Below are 19,832 nucleotides of genomic sequence, written 5' to 3' on the forward strand. Positions count from 1 at the left end.
CTCAACCAGAGGAAGGACAACTATAAAGGGCTGCCTTTGTTACTAGGGAACGGGTTTTTTTTTTCATCATAAATATGAATAATCTCCCCTTGTCGTTCAATCAAATGTAACGCGGCACTATTGGTCTGTGGCTCGACAGCTCCACCTGCTGGCCTCGCGGCCTCATGGGAAATACTGAAAATAACGTATGACGATGTAATGTGCAACATCGATAAGCAAAGCAATACTTAGTTATTTTATATCATGTAAATTCACATTCTCAGAAATGTTCTCAAACCGACGCAGCTGATAAGATTAAACTTTTTTCCACAATTGCAGAGAACTCAAGCTAGAGCTCCCATAATTCAAGGGGGCTCCGACTGCGCATGCGCGCGTGTCAGATGGGACGTAAACAAGCTACAGGAAGTGCAGCTGTTACGTTGATCACAGCAGGTTTGCGAACGGATTATTTTTTTTAACGTATTCGTACTTGTTCTCTGCGATTTTGTCGGAAATGCGGTGTATGTCCTCGTCCACACGGTGTATTTCACTTTTAATAGTTTGTAAGGATGTCTTACAAAGCAATCCGAGGTTCGTTAGCGAGCACGCTAGGTTAAGAATCTCCCTTTATGTACATTTGAGTGTTGTATTATTAGCACTGAGGGGATTATACGTCTTTCTTGTTGGTGAAGGATCTTTTAAATGCGGTTGATTTATTATTTTAATACGTTTTGAAGGTATTCTGTCGTATATGGTCTGGCTTGTGTTTCATTCAACGAAACAGCTGCTGTCAGAAAAGATTTATTCTGCTCCTCAGTCGAGAAAACCTTTATTTTTTTCCCCCATAAATCGTCAGAATGCCTTTAAATCGATACGATTGTGTGAGTTAAATCCTCGGTAATCTCTTCTTAAAGTAATGTGGTTTCTTGGGGTGTTTTATTGATTTATTTTTTTTGGATGTGGCAGGGGTAGGGCCCACAGATTCTTGTATAATATACATAAAATGGGAAGTTGACATTGACTTATACCTAAGCCTAAAAATCTAGAAGTGTTGTTTATTGTACGAGGATAATGTACGCACTTTTTTTAAAAAATATATATATATTTGTTTTGATTAGCCGAAACAAACCTAAACTAATTAAAAAATAAAAAAGTATGTCCATATTATTTGTCAACTAGTACCTGGATTAATATTGTTATTGCTTGTGGACTTACACTCGTTAAGTTTTCATGAAATCATACAGTAACACATTAACTGATCTTACACTCAATGATTTATAAATGCATGTTTTTTCTTGTAATTTTATTTGTTTATATAGGCAGTCGTGGCCTAATGGATAGAGAGTTGGACCTGAAGGTTGCAGGCATTGTATATAAAAAAATATATATATATATATATATATATATATATATATATATATATATATATATATATATATATAGAGAGAGAGAGAGAGAGAGAGAGAGAGAGAGATAATATATAAAATATGTGTTAACATAACAATACATGTAATGACACTTGATCCAGTCAATTCTAAAAGATAAAATCAAGTCCATTCTTCATTTTTGAAGTGTCTTCTTGCTGACATGTTCTTTTCAGTGAGGTGTGACCTAATTATATATATTTGATACTGCGTCGGTATTATGCTAGTCTTTATGGAACAAAATATCCCTAAAAATATGGCTATATAGTTAATTGTTTTACTTAATCAAATAGTAGGAGCGTTTATAGATGACTTTTCATGAAAGACAGCATCTTCATCTACTTTTGATGGCTTGGGACTCAGAAAGTTTATTTAAAGCCTTGTATAGTTTTTGTGCTGTTGTTGGTTTTTCGGGCATGATTATAATAGTTCTATAAATAATTTTATGACATTTGAAATGGAGAAGGTGACTTTAGTGTACAAGTTTGCACTTCTCAGCTCATAAAAGCTTTTTTTTATTGGACGTTTTGAGATGCTAAAATCCTTGTGGTCACTAGAGGGCATTGGTTAGGCTGTTTGTTAGCGGATATAAACATTTAATAACGCATAAATCCGAACAGAGTTGACATGATGGGTTTTAAGAGACATCCTGATCATTTATTTAAAGACTACCTGTTGTAAGATGTAATATGACAACAAACTGGTGTAAGGACGCTGCTGTTTACAGAACACTCTGCTGCCGTGAGGGCTTCCTTTCTGCGAAATGATCTTCAGTGAAAGGAGAATTAAATTTTTTTTTTCCCTCTCAGGTGACATGAAGAGGTGACAATAGCGGGACGGCGCAGAGATGACGGAGTGCTTCCTGCCACCCAGTAGCAGCCCTGCGGAGCAGAGGAGGGCGGAGCATCCCGGGGGCGTGGCTCGTACCCCGAGCTCTGAAGAGATCAGCCCCACTAAGTTCCCAGGTCTGTACCGTACGGGCGACCCTTCGCCCCCTCACGACGGACACCACCATGAGCAGCCCGACGTGGCATCCGATGACGAGAAGGAGCACAACAAGAAGAAGAACAAGTTTAAGAAGAAGGAGAAACGCAGTAAGATAAACACACTCCATATTTACACTCAACAGTGCCCTTATATTGACACTTGCAACCAAATAAAGACTTGTTGCGTTAGATCACAATATATATAACACAAGTGACTTTTCATGACCGTATCATTGAGATACTATTGTTGTTTTGTATAAGAATTTTAATAAATGTAATTTATTGCTGATTTAGTCATTATTATTGCTTTTTTGAAATATGTAAACTATGTAACTGTAGTTTTTAATATTTATTTTATGAATATTTTTGAATATTAATGGGATTAGCTTAAATTTAATGGGTTGATATTTTTTTTTATTTCAGTTTAAGTTTATTCTAATTCAACTAACATTTTTTTTTTTAATTTTTGAGCTATAACTGTCCCGTTTCCTGCGAAACATTTAACAAAGACATCTCTTCAGTTTGAATCCCGAAGCATTTGAGCTTAAATATTTATTTAACGTTTTTTTAGTTTCTGAATTCCATTTAGAGTCAGTGTAGATGTTTTTAACAAGATATCCTTGAATCTTTTGTGTGCTGAAATCTGTATGACGCAATTTTTTTTATTGAGAGAAAATAAAACGAGGATATATTAAATTGATGAAAAGCATATACATTTATGCTACAGACTATTTCTGTTTTAAATAAATAGTTTTTTGAGCTTTTTATTCACCAAAAATATATCACGATTTTTTTCAGCATCAATAATTGTAACAAGCATGTAACAACAGCCTATTACAATGGGTTCTGAATACTTTTATAAAAAATAACAATGTTACAGTTTTACTGTATCTTTGATCAAACGAGTGCAACTTTGATGAGACTTCCAAAAACATTTTAAAACGAAGATTTACCAACAACAAATTTTTTGATTGGCATTTTATCTCTGAAAGAGGTTGTTTTTGTAACTGTATAACCCAGCTCTAGTTGACAGTATGGACTTCTGCCCTCGATGTGCAAATGTTCCAGTTTCTGTGCAGCTTCAGAGTGAATTCGTTATTTTCCTGCCTCTATATTTAGCCGCCCTGCAGCAGCCTATTGCACATAAGCAGGAAGTGATGGGGCTTTTAAAGACACGCCCTGTCCATCCCTGTAGGTGTGTTATAGTGGCTGAGGAGGGGCCGGTCGTGAATGCTGGCCGCTGGGGTCAGAAACGTTAGTGAGCCGTTGATTACTGTTCTGCTCAGGGTGAAGTCAGTGTCAGGACGAGGAAATGGATCACTAAAAAAAGAGCTGGCACAAGGGGATATTGTAAGCTGACCTCTTTAGAGCAGTTTTCGGTGTCTTTCTCTTGCTCTCGTTTTCGTTCTGCTCCTTCAGTCTCACCTAACCTTGAGAGAGACAGACGGTGGGCAGTAAATTTTGCACAGCCGTTTGCTTTTAGAATCAGGTATTGGAAGAAGCTTCTCTTCTCTTCTTCGCCTTATCCCTTCACTTTTTTATTCTCCTCTCCCTTTAGCCGAGGGATACGCCGCGTTCCAGGAGGACAGTTCTGCCGATGAGGCCGAGAGCCCGTCTAAGATGAAACGCTCCAAAGGTATCCACGTCTTCAAGAAGCCCAGTTTCTCCAAGAAGAAAGAAAAGGACTTCAAAGTGAAGGAGAAGGGGCCCAAGGAGGAGAAGGCTAAGGACAAGAAGTCCAAAGACCTGACGGCAGCCGACGTCGTGAAACAGTGGAAGGAGAAGAAGAAGAAGAAAAAGCCCAGCGCCGAGCCCGAACCCGTCGTCACGGAGACGGCGGCGGCGCTCCGGCCGATCTTCGGAGCGCCGTTAGCGGAAGCGGTGAGGAGAACGGCGCTGTACGACGGGATACAGCTCCCGGCCATCTTCAGAGAGTGTGTGGACTACATCGAGAGCTACGGCATGAAGTGTGAAGGCATCTATCGCGTCTCTGGTATGGCCCTGTTCTACTTCCTGTAAACTGAAATCTGTGTATTTAAAGGAATATTCTGGAGATGCTTACTGCACAGAATAATTTTAACAAAAACATTGACCTCATTAGTTATTGATAATTACTTTATTACTTCAATTATTAAAAATGGTGACCAATATAGAATCAACTGACACATTAATATACATTTTAACCTAAATTATTAAGAATAGAGAGTTTATGTGAGTATAATATAAATTATAAAAAGTAAGTGATTCAAGTAAAAAAATGACAGTATGTCATCAATATTAAATTAAAATTACACTTTTTTTTTTCAGAATTTTAAAAGAATATGAATAGCTTGAAATGTATATCTTTTTTTAAATTATATGTTTTTTTTACTGTTACTTTTGGTCGATTTAAAATAACCTTGCTGAATAAAACGTATTAATTTCCCCAAAAAATAAAAATTGACTAAATTCTGACTTTTAAAGAACTTTAAAGTACTAAAAACAGCCTAGTTTTTTTATTTTATTCTCTTTTTTTCACATTTAAATTGTTCCTCAATAGTGGGCTTGGTAAACTTTTTGGTCCACTTTCGATTTATATTTAATTCAATAATCACACATCAACTCAAAAGCGCTCTACCTTCATGCATATCCGAACAGACAACCAAAACATTCCCCTTGCCAGGAATCGAAGCGTCAACATCAAATGTTCCTTGCAGCTTTTGACTCTTGCCTCCATGTTTTCCCTGTAGGTATGAAGTCAAAGGTCGATGAGCTGAAAGCAGCGTATGACCGCGAGGAGTGTCCGTGTCTGGAGGAGTATGACCCTCACACAGTGGCCAGCCTGTTGAAGCAGTACTTGCGAGAGCTGCCTGATAACCTGCTGGGCAAAGAGCTGGCCCCGCGTTTCGAGGAGGCCTGCGGGCGGCCCAGCGAGGCGGAGAAACTGCAGGAGTTTCAGAGGCTCCTGGGGGAGGTTCCTGTGGGGAGCAGACTCATCCTGGCCTGGCTCATTACTCACATGGACCACGTCATCGCCCGCGAGACAGACACCAAGATGAACATCCAGAACATCTCTATTGTGCTCAATCCCACCGTACAGGTGAGTTTAGGATCTACAGGTGATGATCACTTGATGCAGTGCGAGGTCAGCACTTAGTAGTGGCATGTCCTTCTGAAAGCGTGCTTTGTAAAAATAACAATGCGCATCATCATTGAAGGATTTTAATAAATCTGTATAAAAATGTTAAAACTACTGTAGAAAATGTATTACAAATTTATGCTGAAATATTAAATGTTTTAGTCATATAGAAGAATATTTTTATTATCATAGCTCTAATCAGATGAATACTGTTTTAAAATAAAAATCTTTATTTAAAGCATTTTTAGTTCTTAATATGATAAGTCTACTTGCTTTTTATGTTTCATGTTTCTCATATCCATCCGCAAGAATGAAAAAAAAATAAATAAAAAAAACCAAAACAAATTATCCGAGCAGATATCATGAATAACATTGGGTGTTTTCAATTTGCTGTATTTTGTAATTATTCATGTAGGTGTATTTAATTACATTTTTACATTTATAAAATCAAAGGGTTTTTAGCCGAAGCTTTTTTTTTTCAGAATATTAGCAACAAATGTTTTATACTGTTTACGCAAATTATTATTGTTTTAAACACAGGATTTCTAGTTAATTGTATTACCTCGTGATCTTTCTTAAACATCATAAACAACACGTGCCCTTTTTCGATGTGTAGTATTTTGTAAATATTCAAGTATGTCAACATTAGCAAGTTGATTTTGCCCCCTGGATGGAAGTAAATAGTAACGATTTTATTCTTTACAAGATGTTTAATATAGTGAAATGCTGCTAATCATCGTTGGCGGTGCTACGGTAGATGGATCTGGATGCGTTTCTGCTCTCAGACTGAAGGTTGTCCTACTTTTATAGTCTCTCGGGACACATGGAGGATAGAGGTGCCCTCATACCGCTAATGAGATCTTTGTTTGGGGTCATTTTTATTTGAAAGAAGGCTGCAAACGATGCAGAGGAGAGCTGTTGAACAGTTGTTCTGCCTTTTTAAGGTTCACCATGTCTGTGTATTCACTTATGACGCAAAGTCAATTCTTTTCTCTCTGGTTTGTAGATCGGGAATCGCGTGCTGTACGTGTTTTTTACTCACGTCCGCGAGCTGTTCGGTGATGTGGTTCTGAAGCCGGTCGTCCATCCTCTCCGTTGGTCCAATATGGCCACCATGCCGACCCTACCTGAGACCCAGGAGAGCATTAAAGAAGAGATCCGCAGACAGGTGGGGCACAGGACTCAAACAATACAGCTTAAAAGAAAAGAAGCGCGTCAGTCTCACAAACCCGTCACGATCGTGCAGTTCACCCGGAAGAGGAAAAAATGTAGTTATGGTTTACATAAAATAATTAGTTTCATTGTGTCAAAGGCAAATGCGACCCTAGAACAAGGAAATGTGCGTGTGATATTCAAAACAGGAGGTGCGTGAAGACGGACTGGAAACAAAAACAGATCTGGAGCAGAGAAAACGAAAACAGTCCCGATGTGTGTGACTGTATAGCTGCCTCAGCAAGATAACAGTAGCGGTGTATTTAATGGCTCTTTGTGAGAAATGCTCTCAATTTGTTAGATGTATCAACTAGAGGTTGACATTTTATCTAGAACTCTAGTAAAGAGTAGGGTCTTTTTCCCAGGAGAGAAGTCAAATCAACAAGATACAAAGACGGCTGAGAATTGTAGAGGTCTTGTTTGTGAGTTATAGTGAAATTTCGGAAAGCAAAAAAAGGTTTTTCGGTTTCAGACGAAATGGTTTTGGAGAACAGAAATCACTGACCAAACAAGTAACGTTTAATTAGCTGTTCTCCAATGGCACATAACATATTTATTATTTCATACATTTAACTTAACCTGTTAGTTATGTTTTATTAAATAAATTTGAATGAATCTGTGATGAATGTAATAAGTTTTAGTAATGCTTATATTTCAATGACAAATAGGTACAGAAACTGAATTCTAGTTTTATATGCTGCTTAAATGTTTGTTTACCATTTTTTTTTCGCTTTCTGTAAATAGAAGCTTCTTCTCTGTCGCTTTCAGTAAAAAGTTCATTTCAGTTCATGGCTAAAGTGATTTTTACGGGACGTGCATGTCGTCTTTCTGCAGGAGTTCCTCTTGAACCGTCTGCACAGAGATCTGCAGGCCGGGGTGAAGGATCTGTCCAAGGAGGAGAGACTCTGGGAGGTGCAGCGGATCGTCACCGCTCTGAAACGCAAGCTCCGCGAGGCCAAGAGACAGGCAAGAGTTCTGAGCCCTGCTTTACTGCACCTCAGCAAACATACGGTCTCGTCGTGAGTTTGTCTGAGAAAGAAAATTTCCCAAACGACAAGTAGAAAATTCCATTTGCATTTCCTTACAGAAAGGATAATGTTGATATCTGAAGTTGGAAATGTTATCAGCTCAAATACAAGTAGAAAGAGAGTGATATTGGGTAGGAAAAAAAAGTGTGTGTATATATATATATATATATATATATATATATATATATATATATATATATATATATATATATATATATATATAAAATAAAAATTTATATTTATTTTATTTTATTTTATTTATTCATTTAGTTATTTTTTTATACATATATACATACATCTAATCATGTGTATGTGCATACGTACTTATCTCAACATAGCATGTTGTAACTTGTTTTATTTTTCCTTTTGTATTTCTATGTAAAAAAATAGATGAAAAAACGGAAGGAAGAGAGAGAAATGAGTGAACAAATCACATTCTTTTGTTAAACATTTTTAATCAGAAAAACTATTTAGAAATGTAGTTTTTCATTTATTGTTTATATTTATTAATTTATTTTTGGTATGGTATGTCATTTAGCATGTAGTAGCTATGTCATTAATAGTATGTCATTATTAGTTATATAAATAATAATAAATAATAATAATAATACCAATAATAAATAATGTTTTTTTTTTTTGCTGGCCACTAAAAACAAATGTTTGCGACTGTCAAATGTAATTCATGCACCATTTTTTATCGTGCCACTCTACTAGAAACCTCCTCATGATTTCTCTGTCCCTCTGAATCTGCAGGAGTGCGAGACTAAAATCGCGCAGGAAATCGCCAGCCTGTCTAAAGAGGACGTGTCAAAGGAGGAGATGTCTGAGAACGAGGAGGAAGTCATTAATCTTCTCCTGGCACAGGTGAGGCCGCCTGCTTGGACGTTGCGTTTCAGGCGCTGGCTCGACACCGAAACGGCTTCCTGGCCGATAAACAAATCAGCTGGTCAATGATAAGCAGCACTGCACTTTGCGTAGTGTTCGCCGGAGACGTTTTTTTTAGCACGTGCAGATGCTTGCACGCAAAAGTGAAACGGGGCTTTTTTTATGTCGTTGTCGCTGAAGGTTCTCTGTTTGTTTCTCTGCCGCCCCCTGCAGGAGAATGAGATCCTCACAGAGCAGGAGGAGCTGATATCGCTGGAGCAGGTGCTGCGTCGGCAGATCGCCACAGAGAAAGAAGAAATAGAGCGCCTGCGTGCCGAGATCGCGGATATACAGAGGTGAGAGTTGGCACACAGGTAAAATGACCAAGTGTGCTGCTAATTATAATCGTGAATTATCCTAATCATGTGATATCTGTGGGAAGCGGCGTCTTTGAAAAGTCTGTTCCGCTCACCAAGGCGTGATTCTTCAGAAGTCATTCTAATATGCCGATTTGCTTTAGAAGCAGCTTATCGATTTTGAAAAGAGTTGTGCTGCATCATAATTTTGTGCTGACTGCGATGCACTGCCTTTCGAGATTCAATACTTGAATTCATGCGTTAAACTGATAAAGTGTAAAGTGACTGTAAAGACGTTTATAATGTCGCAAAAGATTTCTGTGTCAAATAAATAGTGGTTTTAGGTACGTTTTTAATTATCAAAGAATACTGGAAAAATTTCAACATTGTGTCTTGAGCATCAAATCAGCATGCTAGAATGATTTCAGAAAGACACTGAAGACTGGCATTATGATGCTGAAAAATGAGCGTTGAATCACAGGAATAAATTACATTTTAGTATGTAATGCAGCCTCGATAAGTAAATAAAATTGTACACTTTTTTTTCGAACTTTAGTGTATGTGCAACAACCAGTAAAAACAGCTTCAGTACAGTAGATCTGAAAGGTGCAAGGGTCCCCTTTCTGCTTCTTTTCTTTAACTCTTTGCCTTTCATTTTCTGCTTAAAATGGCGCACGCATACAGCCGCCAGCAGGGCCGCAGTGAAACAGAGGAGTATTCATCAGACAGCGAGAGCGAGAGTGAAGATGAAGAGGAACTGCAGATGATTCTAGAAGACCTGCAGAAACAGAATGAAGAGCTAGAGGTGAGAAGGAAGGACTTAAAAATTTAAACTGCCCTCTTTTATTTAAATATTTAAATTTGTCAAGCTTTCCTATTTGTGTCTGTTTTGTTGCGTTAAGTCTGTATTACATCAGTTAAAAAATAATGATAATAATTATTATTATAATTATTTATTAATGATAATTAAACAAGTCTTAACAAAACTTGTTTATATAGCAAGTAACATTTAAATTTAAAACTGCTGAAAAATAGTCAACATACAGTTATTTTAATATCATATATATGGTTTTTTTTAATGTTTTGAATTAGTTTTAATGTTTAGATTTATAGATAAATAAAAAATCATTTCAATTTTGTTTTAAGTTTGCATAGTTTTGTTGTGTTATGGTAATCTTTTTTTTTATTTTGTTTCTTAAATTTATATAGTTTCATCAGTTTTAGTTATTTTAGTACATAAAGTTAAACTAAGTTGAGAAGTGAGAATAAGAAATGTTCACTTATATATACTTTTGATTTATTTAAAATAACATTACTTGTTCCAGTGCACGATTTCGAGTATCATCCTACATTTTTTTGTTTATTATTATTTTTTTTATTCTGATATACATCACACAAGAAAAGGAAAGTTGATCGTTTTAAGGCTTGGCATACGTAAATGGCTAATTATTTGCATTATTTGCTGCTTAACATTTGGCCTAAACGTCTCATTGAATTCTGTGCATCGGTCATTTGTCTTTGTTTCACCGCAGAATAAAAACACTCATCTGAATCAGGCCATCCATGAGGAACAGGAGGCCATATTGGAACTGCGTGTTCAGCTCCGCCTCCTTCAGAGTCACAAGCTTCAGCAGGAGCACACATCCCCGCCCACTTCTGAACAGGCCCCGCCCTCCCAGCCCAGCCCAGAGGAACGATCTAGAGCGGACGAACCAATCAAACGAGCCGCAGCGGTCGCCATGGAACCCCTGCCGCCGCCGCAGCTGCTGCCACCCCAGCCAACGGGAAGCCTGGGAAAGATGCCATGAAGCCATCGCCTAGCAAAGACAAGAGGGAGGCCAACCTGTAAACCATCCGACCGTCACCACACTTGCACTTCTGTATGCTCATCACGTAACTGTGACGTCTGGGTCAAAGGTCAGCAAGGTGAAGTGAGATGGTCATTACACTGGGAGAAAACTGGACAGCGGAGATGTGATTTGTAGGTCGGAAATGAGGCGAGTACGGGAAACATTCCTGATTGGTCATCATCACAATGGAGTGAAATTGCATTCTTTTGACACGTTTAAGTTCGTATGTGAAATTGCAGCAGCACAATCAGATCTTTGGGAGTGCTCCGATTCAATCTGCCCTTTGACCCATCTAAACACACAGGCTCATTTTCTTTTTTCTAAACAGTTAAGAGTATTAGGGGGCCCAAGGTTGTTAAAAAAAAGTGAAGATCATTTGTCCAGGTAAATTTTTGCTCCAAAATCAGAAGAAAAATTATATTAAATTATATTATATTTTGCATTAAGAAAATTAAGCCGCCGGATTTTTTTTTGCATTCTAACATAATTTACGTTACTATTAAGCACTGTTCTACATAATTGCCATTACTTTAATTGCAGAAATGCAGATTAAAATTTAAACCAAGTGCAAAGTGTTCTTAATAGTCATTTAATTGTCACAATGCAAAAAAAAAAAAAGTTCATTTAAACATATATATTTTTCAGTTTTGGGTTAAAATATATAGAGCCCATTTCCATTGAAGTGTAATTGCAACTTTTCATCTCACACTATTTTTTTTGCAATAAAAATAGGGTCAGAACTGTGAGATATAAATTCAGAATTCTGCCTTTTTTTTTTTTTTTTTTTCTTACAATTTTGAGTTTACATCTAATGATTCCTTTCTTGCGATCTGCTTTTTTCCTCAGGATTTGAAATCAGCATTTCACAACTTCTTTTCTTCTTTTTTCACCACGAAAAAAAATACGATTCAGTTGCGATTTCTTGATCTCAAAATTCTTGCGGTTACTGAAATAGAGTTTTTATAGACAAACTCGAGGATAAAAGATGAAAAAGTTGCGATTACCTTTATATTTATTACACATCACGGCGTGAGTGGGCTTTTACGCAGATGTTTTCTTAAGATTCACCTGAATAATTCATGCATTTCGAGAAACGGCAAGCTGTAAAAGGATGTTATGACACAACACTTAATTACTTCCTGTGTAAAGCTCCAAACCAAAGGCGACGAACATCCGTCTCTTCTATACTCGCGTTACATTCGGTGCAAAAACAATCATTTCAGACAAGTACGTTTGCTTTATCGGTTATCGTTAACAAATGCATTTTATTTATACAGTTCTGCTCATAGTTAAATCGCAAAGGAGTAAATGCGTTGAGAAACATCCTGGATGTTTGTTGCCAGTGCAGAAATGAGAGGACAAGAAATCATAATGGGCTCCTATTGTGGGTCCAGGTCTAGAACAGCGATTAAACTGAATGAAAATAAAGTTGTGTGTTTTCTGAAACCACTGTGCCATAGGTGTGTGTGTGTGTGTGTGTGTGTGCAGCCGCACTGAAGAATTACTTTGAAGATGCTCTGGGACATTGTGATACAACGAGATTGTATTTTTTTTTTTTTTTCCTATTAAGATATTCCAAGGCGACGGTTTAGAACATTTATTATAAATTTCGATATTTAATAATCCTATATAAACATCTAATCTGTAACCGCACTAGACCGTGCAGATCTGCACTTATGGAAGGGAACGAGTCGAGTGCCGTTTGTGGTGGAGTTGTTGGTTTCCGTACGTTCGCACGTTTTTTTTTTCGTTTTTTACAAATTTCGTGAAGCACAAGAATATTTTTGATCAGCGATGAAGTTCGAGTGGTCATTATGGGTGGTTTTAATAAGCGTTGGTGGTCCGAATCGAAGAAAAGAGACACTGCATGAAGTAAATGGTGCTTCTGTTCGAAAGCGAGCTTCGTTTTCTTTTTCGCAGAATATCTTCTTTTTTGATTCGTGGTGAAATATGAACTCTTTTTGAGAGATCCTCCTAGCCGCTCCTGAAGTTTTGGCACAGTTGTTACAGATGTTCTGACACACTGTTCGATAGTCATTTTGGAAACTTGCACTAGATTGTCACCATTTTTTTAATTTTTTTTTTTTTTTGATACAAATATTCTGTCAGGTTCATTTTGTGATTGTTATATTTGTTTAAAGTGCTTGTTGAAATACTAGTGTACTACTGGATTATTATTATTATTATTATTATTACTCCCTTTCAGATAACACATTTCCTCCCTCATTTTGCTTTTCTTTTCCTTTTTTGTGCTGTCGAATTGCATTTCAGAAATACTGTAGAATTCTAATCAAGAGCTGTTATGTATGTAAAAAAAAAAAAAAAAGATCTCAAAGAGATACGTGCCCGCTCATCTACTTTTGGAAATTATAGTTTTTCATGTTATAAACAAAGCTTTTGTAGCTCCTGATCATTGTGAACAGAATGCTGCCATCTAAAATAAAATGATAGGTTGGACAGTAATCAATGTTGAAGATTTTTGACTGGAATGCCGTATATGAAGGACGGCGCTGGATGCTGGTTACCACGGTTACGCACATTTAACCTAACCTTCACCTCTAAGCTTCTTGCGTTTTCTCTGTCTAGGTTGCCGGTCTTGTTTGATCTGCACAGGCTAGTCAGAGAAAAGATACCAAGTCCAGAGCACGTTTTTTTTATAATTGAAATATATGTATACATACACACATGTAACTTTTTTTTGAACAACCACAACAACAATAATAATCTCTTCCCAGACCAACTTATTAGAAAGAAAATAAAAAATAAAAAAAAAGCTTGAAATCCAAGAACGTGTAATCATGCTTTGATTTAAACAGCATTCATTTTCTTGTTTGGTTGCATATGAATTTGCATGATAATATATAATATAAATTTTGTTCAATGATGTGGATGTATATTAGTATTTTTTTTATTATATTAATGCATTTTGGATTTATAAAGTATCCTCGTAATTATGTATTAATCCTTAAATTGTGAGCCCAAAAGCAGTCATAAGTAGCACAAAATTATCAATTTTTCTTTAATGCCAAAAACCGTTAGGATATTAAGTAAAGATGGTGTTACATAAAAATATTTTGTGAATTTTCTACTGTAAAAATATCAACTTGATTAGTAATGTTTAATAACTTTATTTTTTTTCCCTTTAACTATCCTAACAAACCATACATCAACGGAAAGCTTATTTATTATGGCTTATTTTGTGTTAAATAAAAATTTAATTTCTGAATAAGGTTATAAGTTATCTAAATGAAACTCAAAAATATACCAGTAAAAACGTAGATAGACTTAATGTTTTTTAATTATTATTATTATTATTATTATGAATGTTTGGCAAAACTATAACAATTGTCAAGTCAACTATACAACAACAACAGTCATTTGTTTTTAATGTATTATTAAGGTTATATATTATATATATATATATATATATATATATATATATATATATATATATATATATATATATATATATATATATATAATCTCTCGCGCTCTCTTTGGGGCGTGGCTTATGCCGTCACGTGACGTGAGTGACAGCTCAGTCGAAATTCTCCAGTCGGTTTCCGTTAGATTTGGGAAGAAGATGGTCAGAGTTTGTGTTTTGCGGACGAACAGTCCCCTGTGACCGTGATGGACGAGAGTCGACAAAACAAGGCCGGAGACTGTTAAAAGTATGCTTCAGCTGCCTTAACGTACTTCACAATGGCCATCAGGGAGCTGAAAGTTTGTCTGCTCGGGGTGAGTGTTGAGATTCCTCCGCTTCGGGATCATCGACGCAAACAGCCTGACTGGAACTGGATTATTTCCGATTCCTTTCCTCGTGCTCAACGCGCAGCGGCGTTTATTACCGCTGCGGGCTTCCTCGTTAGGTGTTGATTTAATGTCGTCGGGTGTTTCGTGAGAGAGTCGGAGCCGAAGCTGGACGTGTTTTCGCGTAAATTCATTCTTTAGGAATGTTTGCGGCCGTGACGTCACCGCCGGCTGGAGACTGGCTCTGTCTTCAATGGAATTCTAGCGCGCTTTAAAGTGTATACTTAAATATAAAGTGTATACTTGTATAAAAAAATAGTGCGTGGAACGGAATTCACTGGCTGTGACGAGAAGAGCATCCAGTCTGCACTATGTATGCTGTGCGTGCAAGGCATGCAGATTTTATAGCTGTAACCGACTCTGATTTAAAGGTCTTAATTGAAATTAACCTAAAATGAAGGCATTTTATGCAAACTCGGTTTTAAAATGCATCCCGGGGTGATGATAACAAACATGGTAGTCAATTCAATTCACAAGAATGCATGTAAAACACTTACTCACTGGAAACTGAAGGTAAGTGCATTGTGGGATATGGTGTTTTGTGCAGAGTGCTTTGTGTTGTGGCAGAAGTATGTCATCCAGGTATTTTATATGTACAGAAAATTGTATCCCGTATAGTGTGCTTGCATAATTCATGATGAAATAATTTTATCTAGTTCTATAATAGTCTGTTCATATATCTGATGATCTTCAGTGCTTTTGGTTTTTGTCGTTATCACAGGACACAGGCGTGGGGAAATCAAGCATCGTGTGTCGTTTCGTACAAGATCACTTCGACCACAACATCAGTCCAACGATAGGGTGAGTGCGTCTCTTTACCAAACGCTTGATGTAGTTGTGGGGACTTACACAAACTGAGGTGAAGAAATCGCATCCGTCAGCTCATGTGGAGGAGGAAGAATGTGTGTCTAAATATACCTTCATGAGTCAAAGCACCAGTTTTGAACGGCTGATTCAGAGTCAGTTCAGTTGTTTCCTCTCAGTTTTGTTTACATCAGCACATGCTGATTACTCTCGGTTATGCTACTCACGACACAAGGACAAAAGAATATTTTTAGCTATGCATAATTTGCACAAACTTTTTTCGTCATATTTTAGTCATGGTTGCTGTAATGCAATTTCCTCCTTGAGTGAAGACATATGCATATATACTAAATAAAAAACAATATGATATATATATATATATATATATATATATATATATATATATATATATATATATATATATATATATATATATATATTACTATTATCAAATCATGTTTATCATGATCTTTTTTTTTTTTTTAGTGCATCTTTTTAACTAAGACAGTCCCCTGTGGAAATGAACTTCACAAGTTTCTGATCTGGGACACTGCAGGGCAGGAACGAGTGAGTACATTTTTTATTTTGTTTTTATTCATTTGGAAATCTGAGCTTAGATGTATGAATCTTTTATGAAGCTTTTACTTATTTACGCGTTTGTTCATTTTTATTTTCGTCCGACGCGTCTTTTTCTCCCTCGGCTTCATAATTCTGCACGAATTCCTATTTGTGCCCATTTGTGCATCCACTTCTGTCTCATGCGACCTGAACAGACCGTAGTAGCTAAACATGATTCCGTAGCATTCGGTTTTCCGTCCACGCCCACACACACACACACACACACACACACACACGCACACGCAGGTTTAATATGTTCGGATTCCTGTCAGTGTGTCTGCGCCCCTTAACTCCTAACCTAAATCAATAATTCATAAGGGAAAATTCTGTCATTTTACGTCGTCTGCAAGTTTATTTTTGGATGAACTTTTGGTTTAACACAAGATTAAAAGATGCGAGATCAAACCTTTGTGTCACATTTGACATCAAAGTCGTTGTTTAGAGAAATCACATTTCATTTCCACACACACACACACACACACACACACACACACACACACACAGAGTTAAGAGTTCACTGTAGGTGTGACTCATCGGGTGTGGTGGAAATGTGTGTGTGAGTTTGGAAAGTGCTGGCTTGACTTAGTCTGTTCAGCTCGCTCAGAAAATGCATGTCCGTCTGAGCTTGGCGTTATATTCTCTATAGCACATCTCCTGCACTACAAGTCATCCAAACATGCTTTACTAAAACAATGCTACAGTATCCACGTGTTTTTGGTTTTTTTTAAGAAAAAGCTAGTTGTATTTTTTCTCTGCAAAACTTGTTAGAAGTCACTAACCCCGTGCAAGACAAATAATAAATCTTCCCTATTTAATATAGAATTGTTAAATCTTTAAAAGCTCCCAACATTGACAAAATGTTATTTTTCTGCAGTTTCATTCGTTGGCTCCCATGTATTACAGGGGCTCTGCAGCGGCCGTCGTTGTTTACGACATCACAAAGCTTGTAAGTGGTATTAAAGCATATGTTTCTGCGATTCATTTACAAGCAGGTTGAACTGCGTTTAGGTGCGGTACACTATAATGGGTTATTCTGAGAAACGAAGCAAAGAAAAATCGCTGATGAGATCCTGCCTATGTATCAGTTGTTTCTTAGGAAGCGATGAGATTAAACTGATTTCACATCAACTCCAACGCTTACATTTTTCAAAACGAGTCAGAGAAGTCATTACGGAAATTTCTCTTCAAATTCATCGGCTATCCACGTTTTGATTTTATAGCTTTATGCTAATTTGTCGGCGTCTGCATTATTTGATCTCGCGTGGAACTTCAGAAGCATCTGAGACAAAGTTGATGTTTTAAATTGGATCTGAAGCCTCTTATTTGTATTTTGTGATGTGCCAGGACTCTTTCCAGACGTTGAAGAAGTGGGTGAAGGAGCTGAAGGAACACGGGCCGGAGGATATAGTCGTGGCTATAGCAGGAAATAAAACCGATCTGGGAGATATCAGGTTTAAGCCCCTTTCCTCTGTATAAATGTATTATACTCTCTAAAGTTTATTTTATTTACGTTTAAGTTTAGTTTATATTTTCATATTTGTTACATCGTATGTGCTCATTTCACTTAGTCACATTAAAATCAAAATTGCACATTAAGAGCAGATCAAAATAAACGTAATATCCAGTAAATTCTTAAATTATGAACACAAGTCCTCCTTTTAGTTGTGATTATTACTTTCAGTTCTGAAGCTCATGCTCATGCACCTTCAGTAATCATTTTATCGAGGCTGTGTAACTGTTAATTAAGCCATTTCCATTTAGAAATTTTTTATCATGCTTCTAATCCCTCGTAATTTTCCCGACTGTCTGCCTTTGCAGCTGTAATCAATATCTGCAAGAAGTCCAGTGCTGTTTTCAGTCTTGCCCTCATTTGAACACATTTCTCAGGCTAAGCAAACACTCGGGGATTTCTGTGAGTGAGCTGATTGCTTGCTAATATCCAGTGTTTGTTTGTTTTTTTTTATTCTAGGGAGGTTCCAACTAAAGAGGCAAAAGATTTCGCAGAGTCAATTGCAGCCATATTCATGGAGACCAGTGCCAGAAATGCTGTAAACATAGAGGAGCTGTTTCAGAAAATCAGTAAGTGTCGCTGAGACTAGTCAAGTCCTGTCGCATATTCCAGCTATAAGTCGTTTTCCAGCTATTTTACAAAGCGTTCTCAGGTCAGAAAGCATGTTAATTACTCGCAAATGAACTTACAGCTTATATCTAACCGTGCTTTTTTCCAACCCGGATTTTAAAGAAAATTTCAGAGGGAAACATTGCAATAAAAAAAGAGAATTAACTCAATTAACTAACAAATGAATTTTACATATATGTTCAATAACTACAGTACCATATTTTTTTTTTTCGTTCTTTTTTTAATTACATTTTTATTTTTATTCAGCAAAGACGCATTCATTTGATCAAACATAACGGTAAAGACATTATAAAGTTGCTAAAGACGTTTTTTAGACGTTCTGTTCTTTAAAGAATGCTGAAAAAATTATATTAGGTGGCTTTAACTACTACGTACTTGCATCAATAAATAATTACAATGTATATGGGTTTAGGGAACGGTTTGGTCAACAGTGTAATTATAAATTAATTACAGATGTAACTACATATAAGTATTTTTGTAAAAATATGTATGTACACATTAAATGCATTGTACCAAATGATAAATTTAAATGCAGGTACATAGTATTTAAGGCCACCTAATATAAAGTGGGACCAAAAAATGTAATAATAACTCTTCCTATTACTATTAAAAAATACAATGTTTAATAGTATATTAGTCAGGGGTTATTGTAGATAATATATCTAGGCCTTCACATCAGCTGATTGGGAATGGCTTTTTAGCCGCTTTGCACAATATTAAATTTATGCTGAGTTTCTTTAATGGAGTGATTTATCGCAGTAGCCCGTGTCGATGACACAGACTTAACTTGAACTTGCCACGGGCATTCGTCTTCATCACCTCTCTGTGTTTAATTACATCAAGACAATCAATGCAGTGACAGAATTGTCGATGTTCTCACATCTGTGTAGGTCGACAGATCCCTCCGCTGGAGAACACAGACGCCGACAGCCACGAGTCCTTTAAACTGACACGACAGCCTCCTCCCTCCAGCAGACGCTGCTGTTAGACATCACTACAAACACCCTACAACATGATGGTATTTGACCCATGCGATACCTAGACGAGGATCGCACGACTGATAGACGTACAGGAAACAAAGCAATTCTGCCTAACAACCGTTTCATACCAAGTCGGAATATGGCATTGACACGAGAGTTATCGCCACGTGGAATCGTTTCGCTTAAAAAGCCTTTTTAAATGCAGAATTGTGACAAATAAAAACGCTAGTAGTTAGCACAAAGTTTACACAAGAATAAGTGCCTTTAGAAAACGCCATTTTTATGTTTGGCATTGCCGTTTTGATACGTAAAACGTTTTAAAGAGGTTAATGTGGCTTTATTTGACCACTTACGATGAAGTCTAGAGGAAAGAAAGACGTTCGCTGGTGTGTCGGTCACACTTCGTATTACAGTGTTTATTGTATTATGTATTTACATACCACTAGTGCTTCGTACTAATAAAGTGTGTGTTAAGTATGCTGCTTGTAAGTGCACGCAGTAATTGTTTTTATTATAATAATTATTATTAGGACGTTGCCAATTTATTCATCCTAAAAATAAATTACGGTTATTGGTTAAAATGTAGGTAACACTTTACAATAAAGTGTCATTTGTTAACATTAGTTAATGTATTAACGGAGATGAGCAAACAATGAACAATGC

The 19,832-nt window shown here is 36.7% G+C and overlaps 2 protein-coding genes across 2 annotated transcripts; both read left to right on the plus strand.

The window, feature by feature from the left end:
- The first annotated feature begins 359 nt into the window (after positions 1-359).
- On the plus strand, positions 360-13,280 carry ralbp1 (ralA binding protein 1). The gene is given in 11 exon segments (XM_043233519.1): positions 360-432; positions 2,213-2,497; positions 3,948-4,382; positions 5,119-5,468; positions 6,514-6,675; positions 7,554-7,685; positions 8,501-8,611; positions 8,846-8,967; positions 9,652-9,772; positions 10,500-10,670; positions 10,673-13,280. Coding segments are annotated over 10 exon segments (1,995 nt in total). The 5' UTR covers positions 360-432; positions 2,213-2,250; the 3' UTR covers positions 10,817-13,280.
- On the plus strand, positions 12,494-19,646 carry rab31 (RAB31, member RAS oncogene family). Its single transcript, XM_043233515.1, has 8 exons — positions 12,494-12,542; positions 14,349-14,555; positions 15,349-15,428; positions 15,918-15,998; positions 16,924-16,995; positions 17,394-17,500; positions 18,019-18,128; positions 19,080-19,646. The coding sequence occupies exons 1-8, from the start codon at positions 12,494-12,496 to the stop codon at positions 19,175-19,177; spliced, it is 804 nt and encodes a 267-aa protein (XP_043089450.1). The 3' UTR covers positions 19,178-19,646.
- Positions 19,647-19,832: the final 186 nt, after the last annotated feature.

The sequence above is a fragment of the Puntigrus tetrazona genome, unplaced genomic scaffold (genome assembly GCF_018831695.1).
Source record: "Puntigrus tetrazona isolate hp1 unplaced genomic scaffold, ASM1883169v1 S000000846, whole genome shotgun sequence".
Lineage (NCBI taxonomy): Eukaryota > Metazoa > Chordata > Actinopteri > Cypriniformes > Cyprinidae > Puntigrus > Puntigrus tetrazona.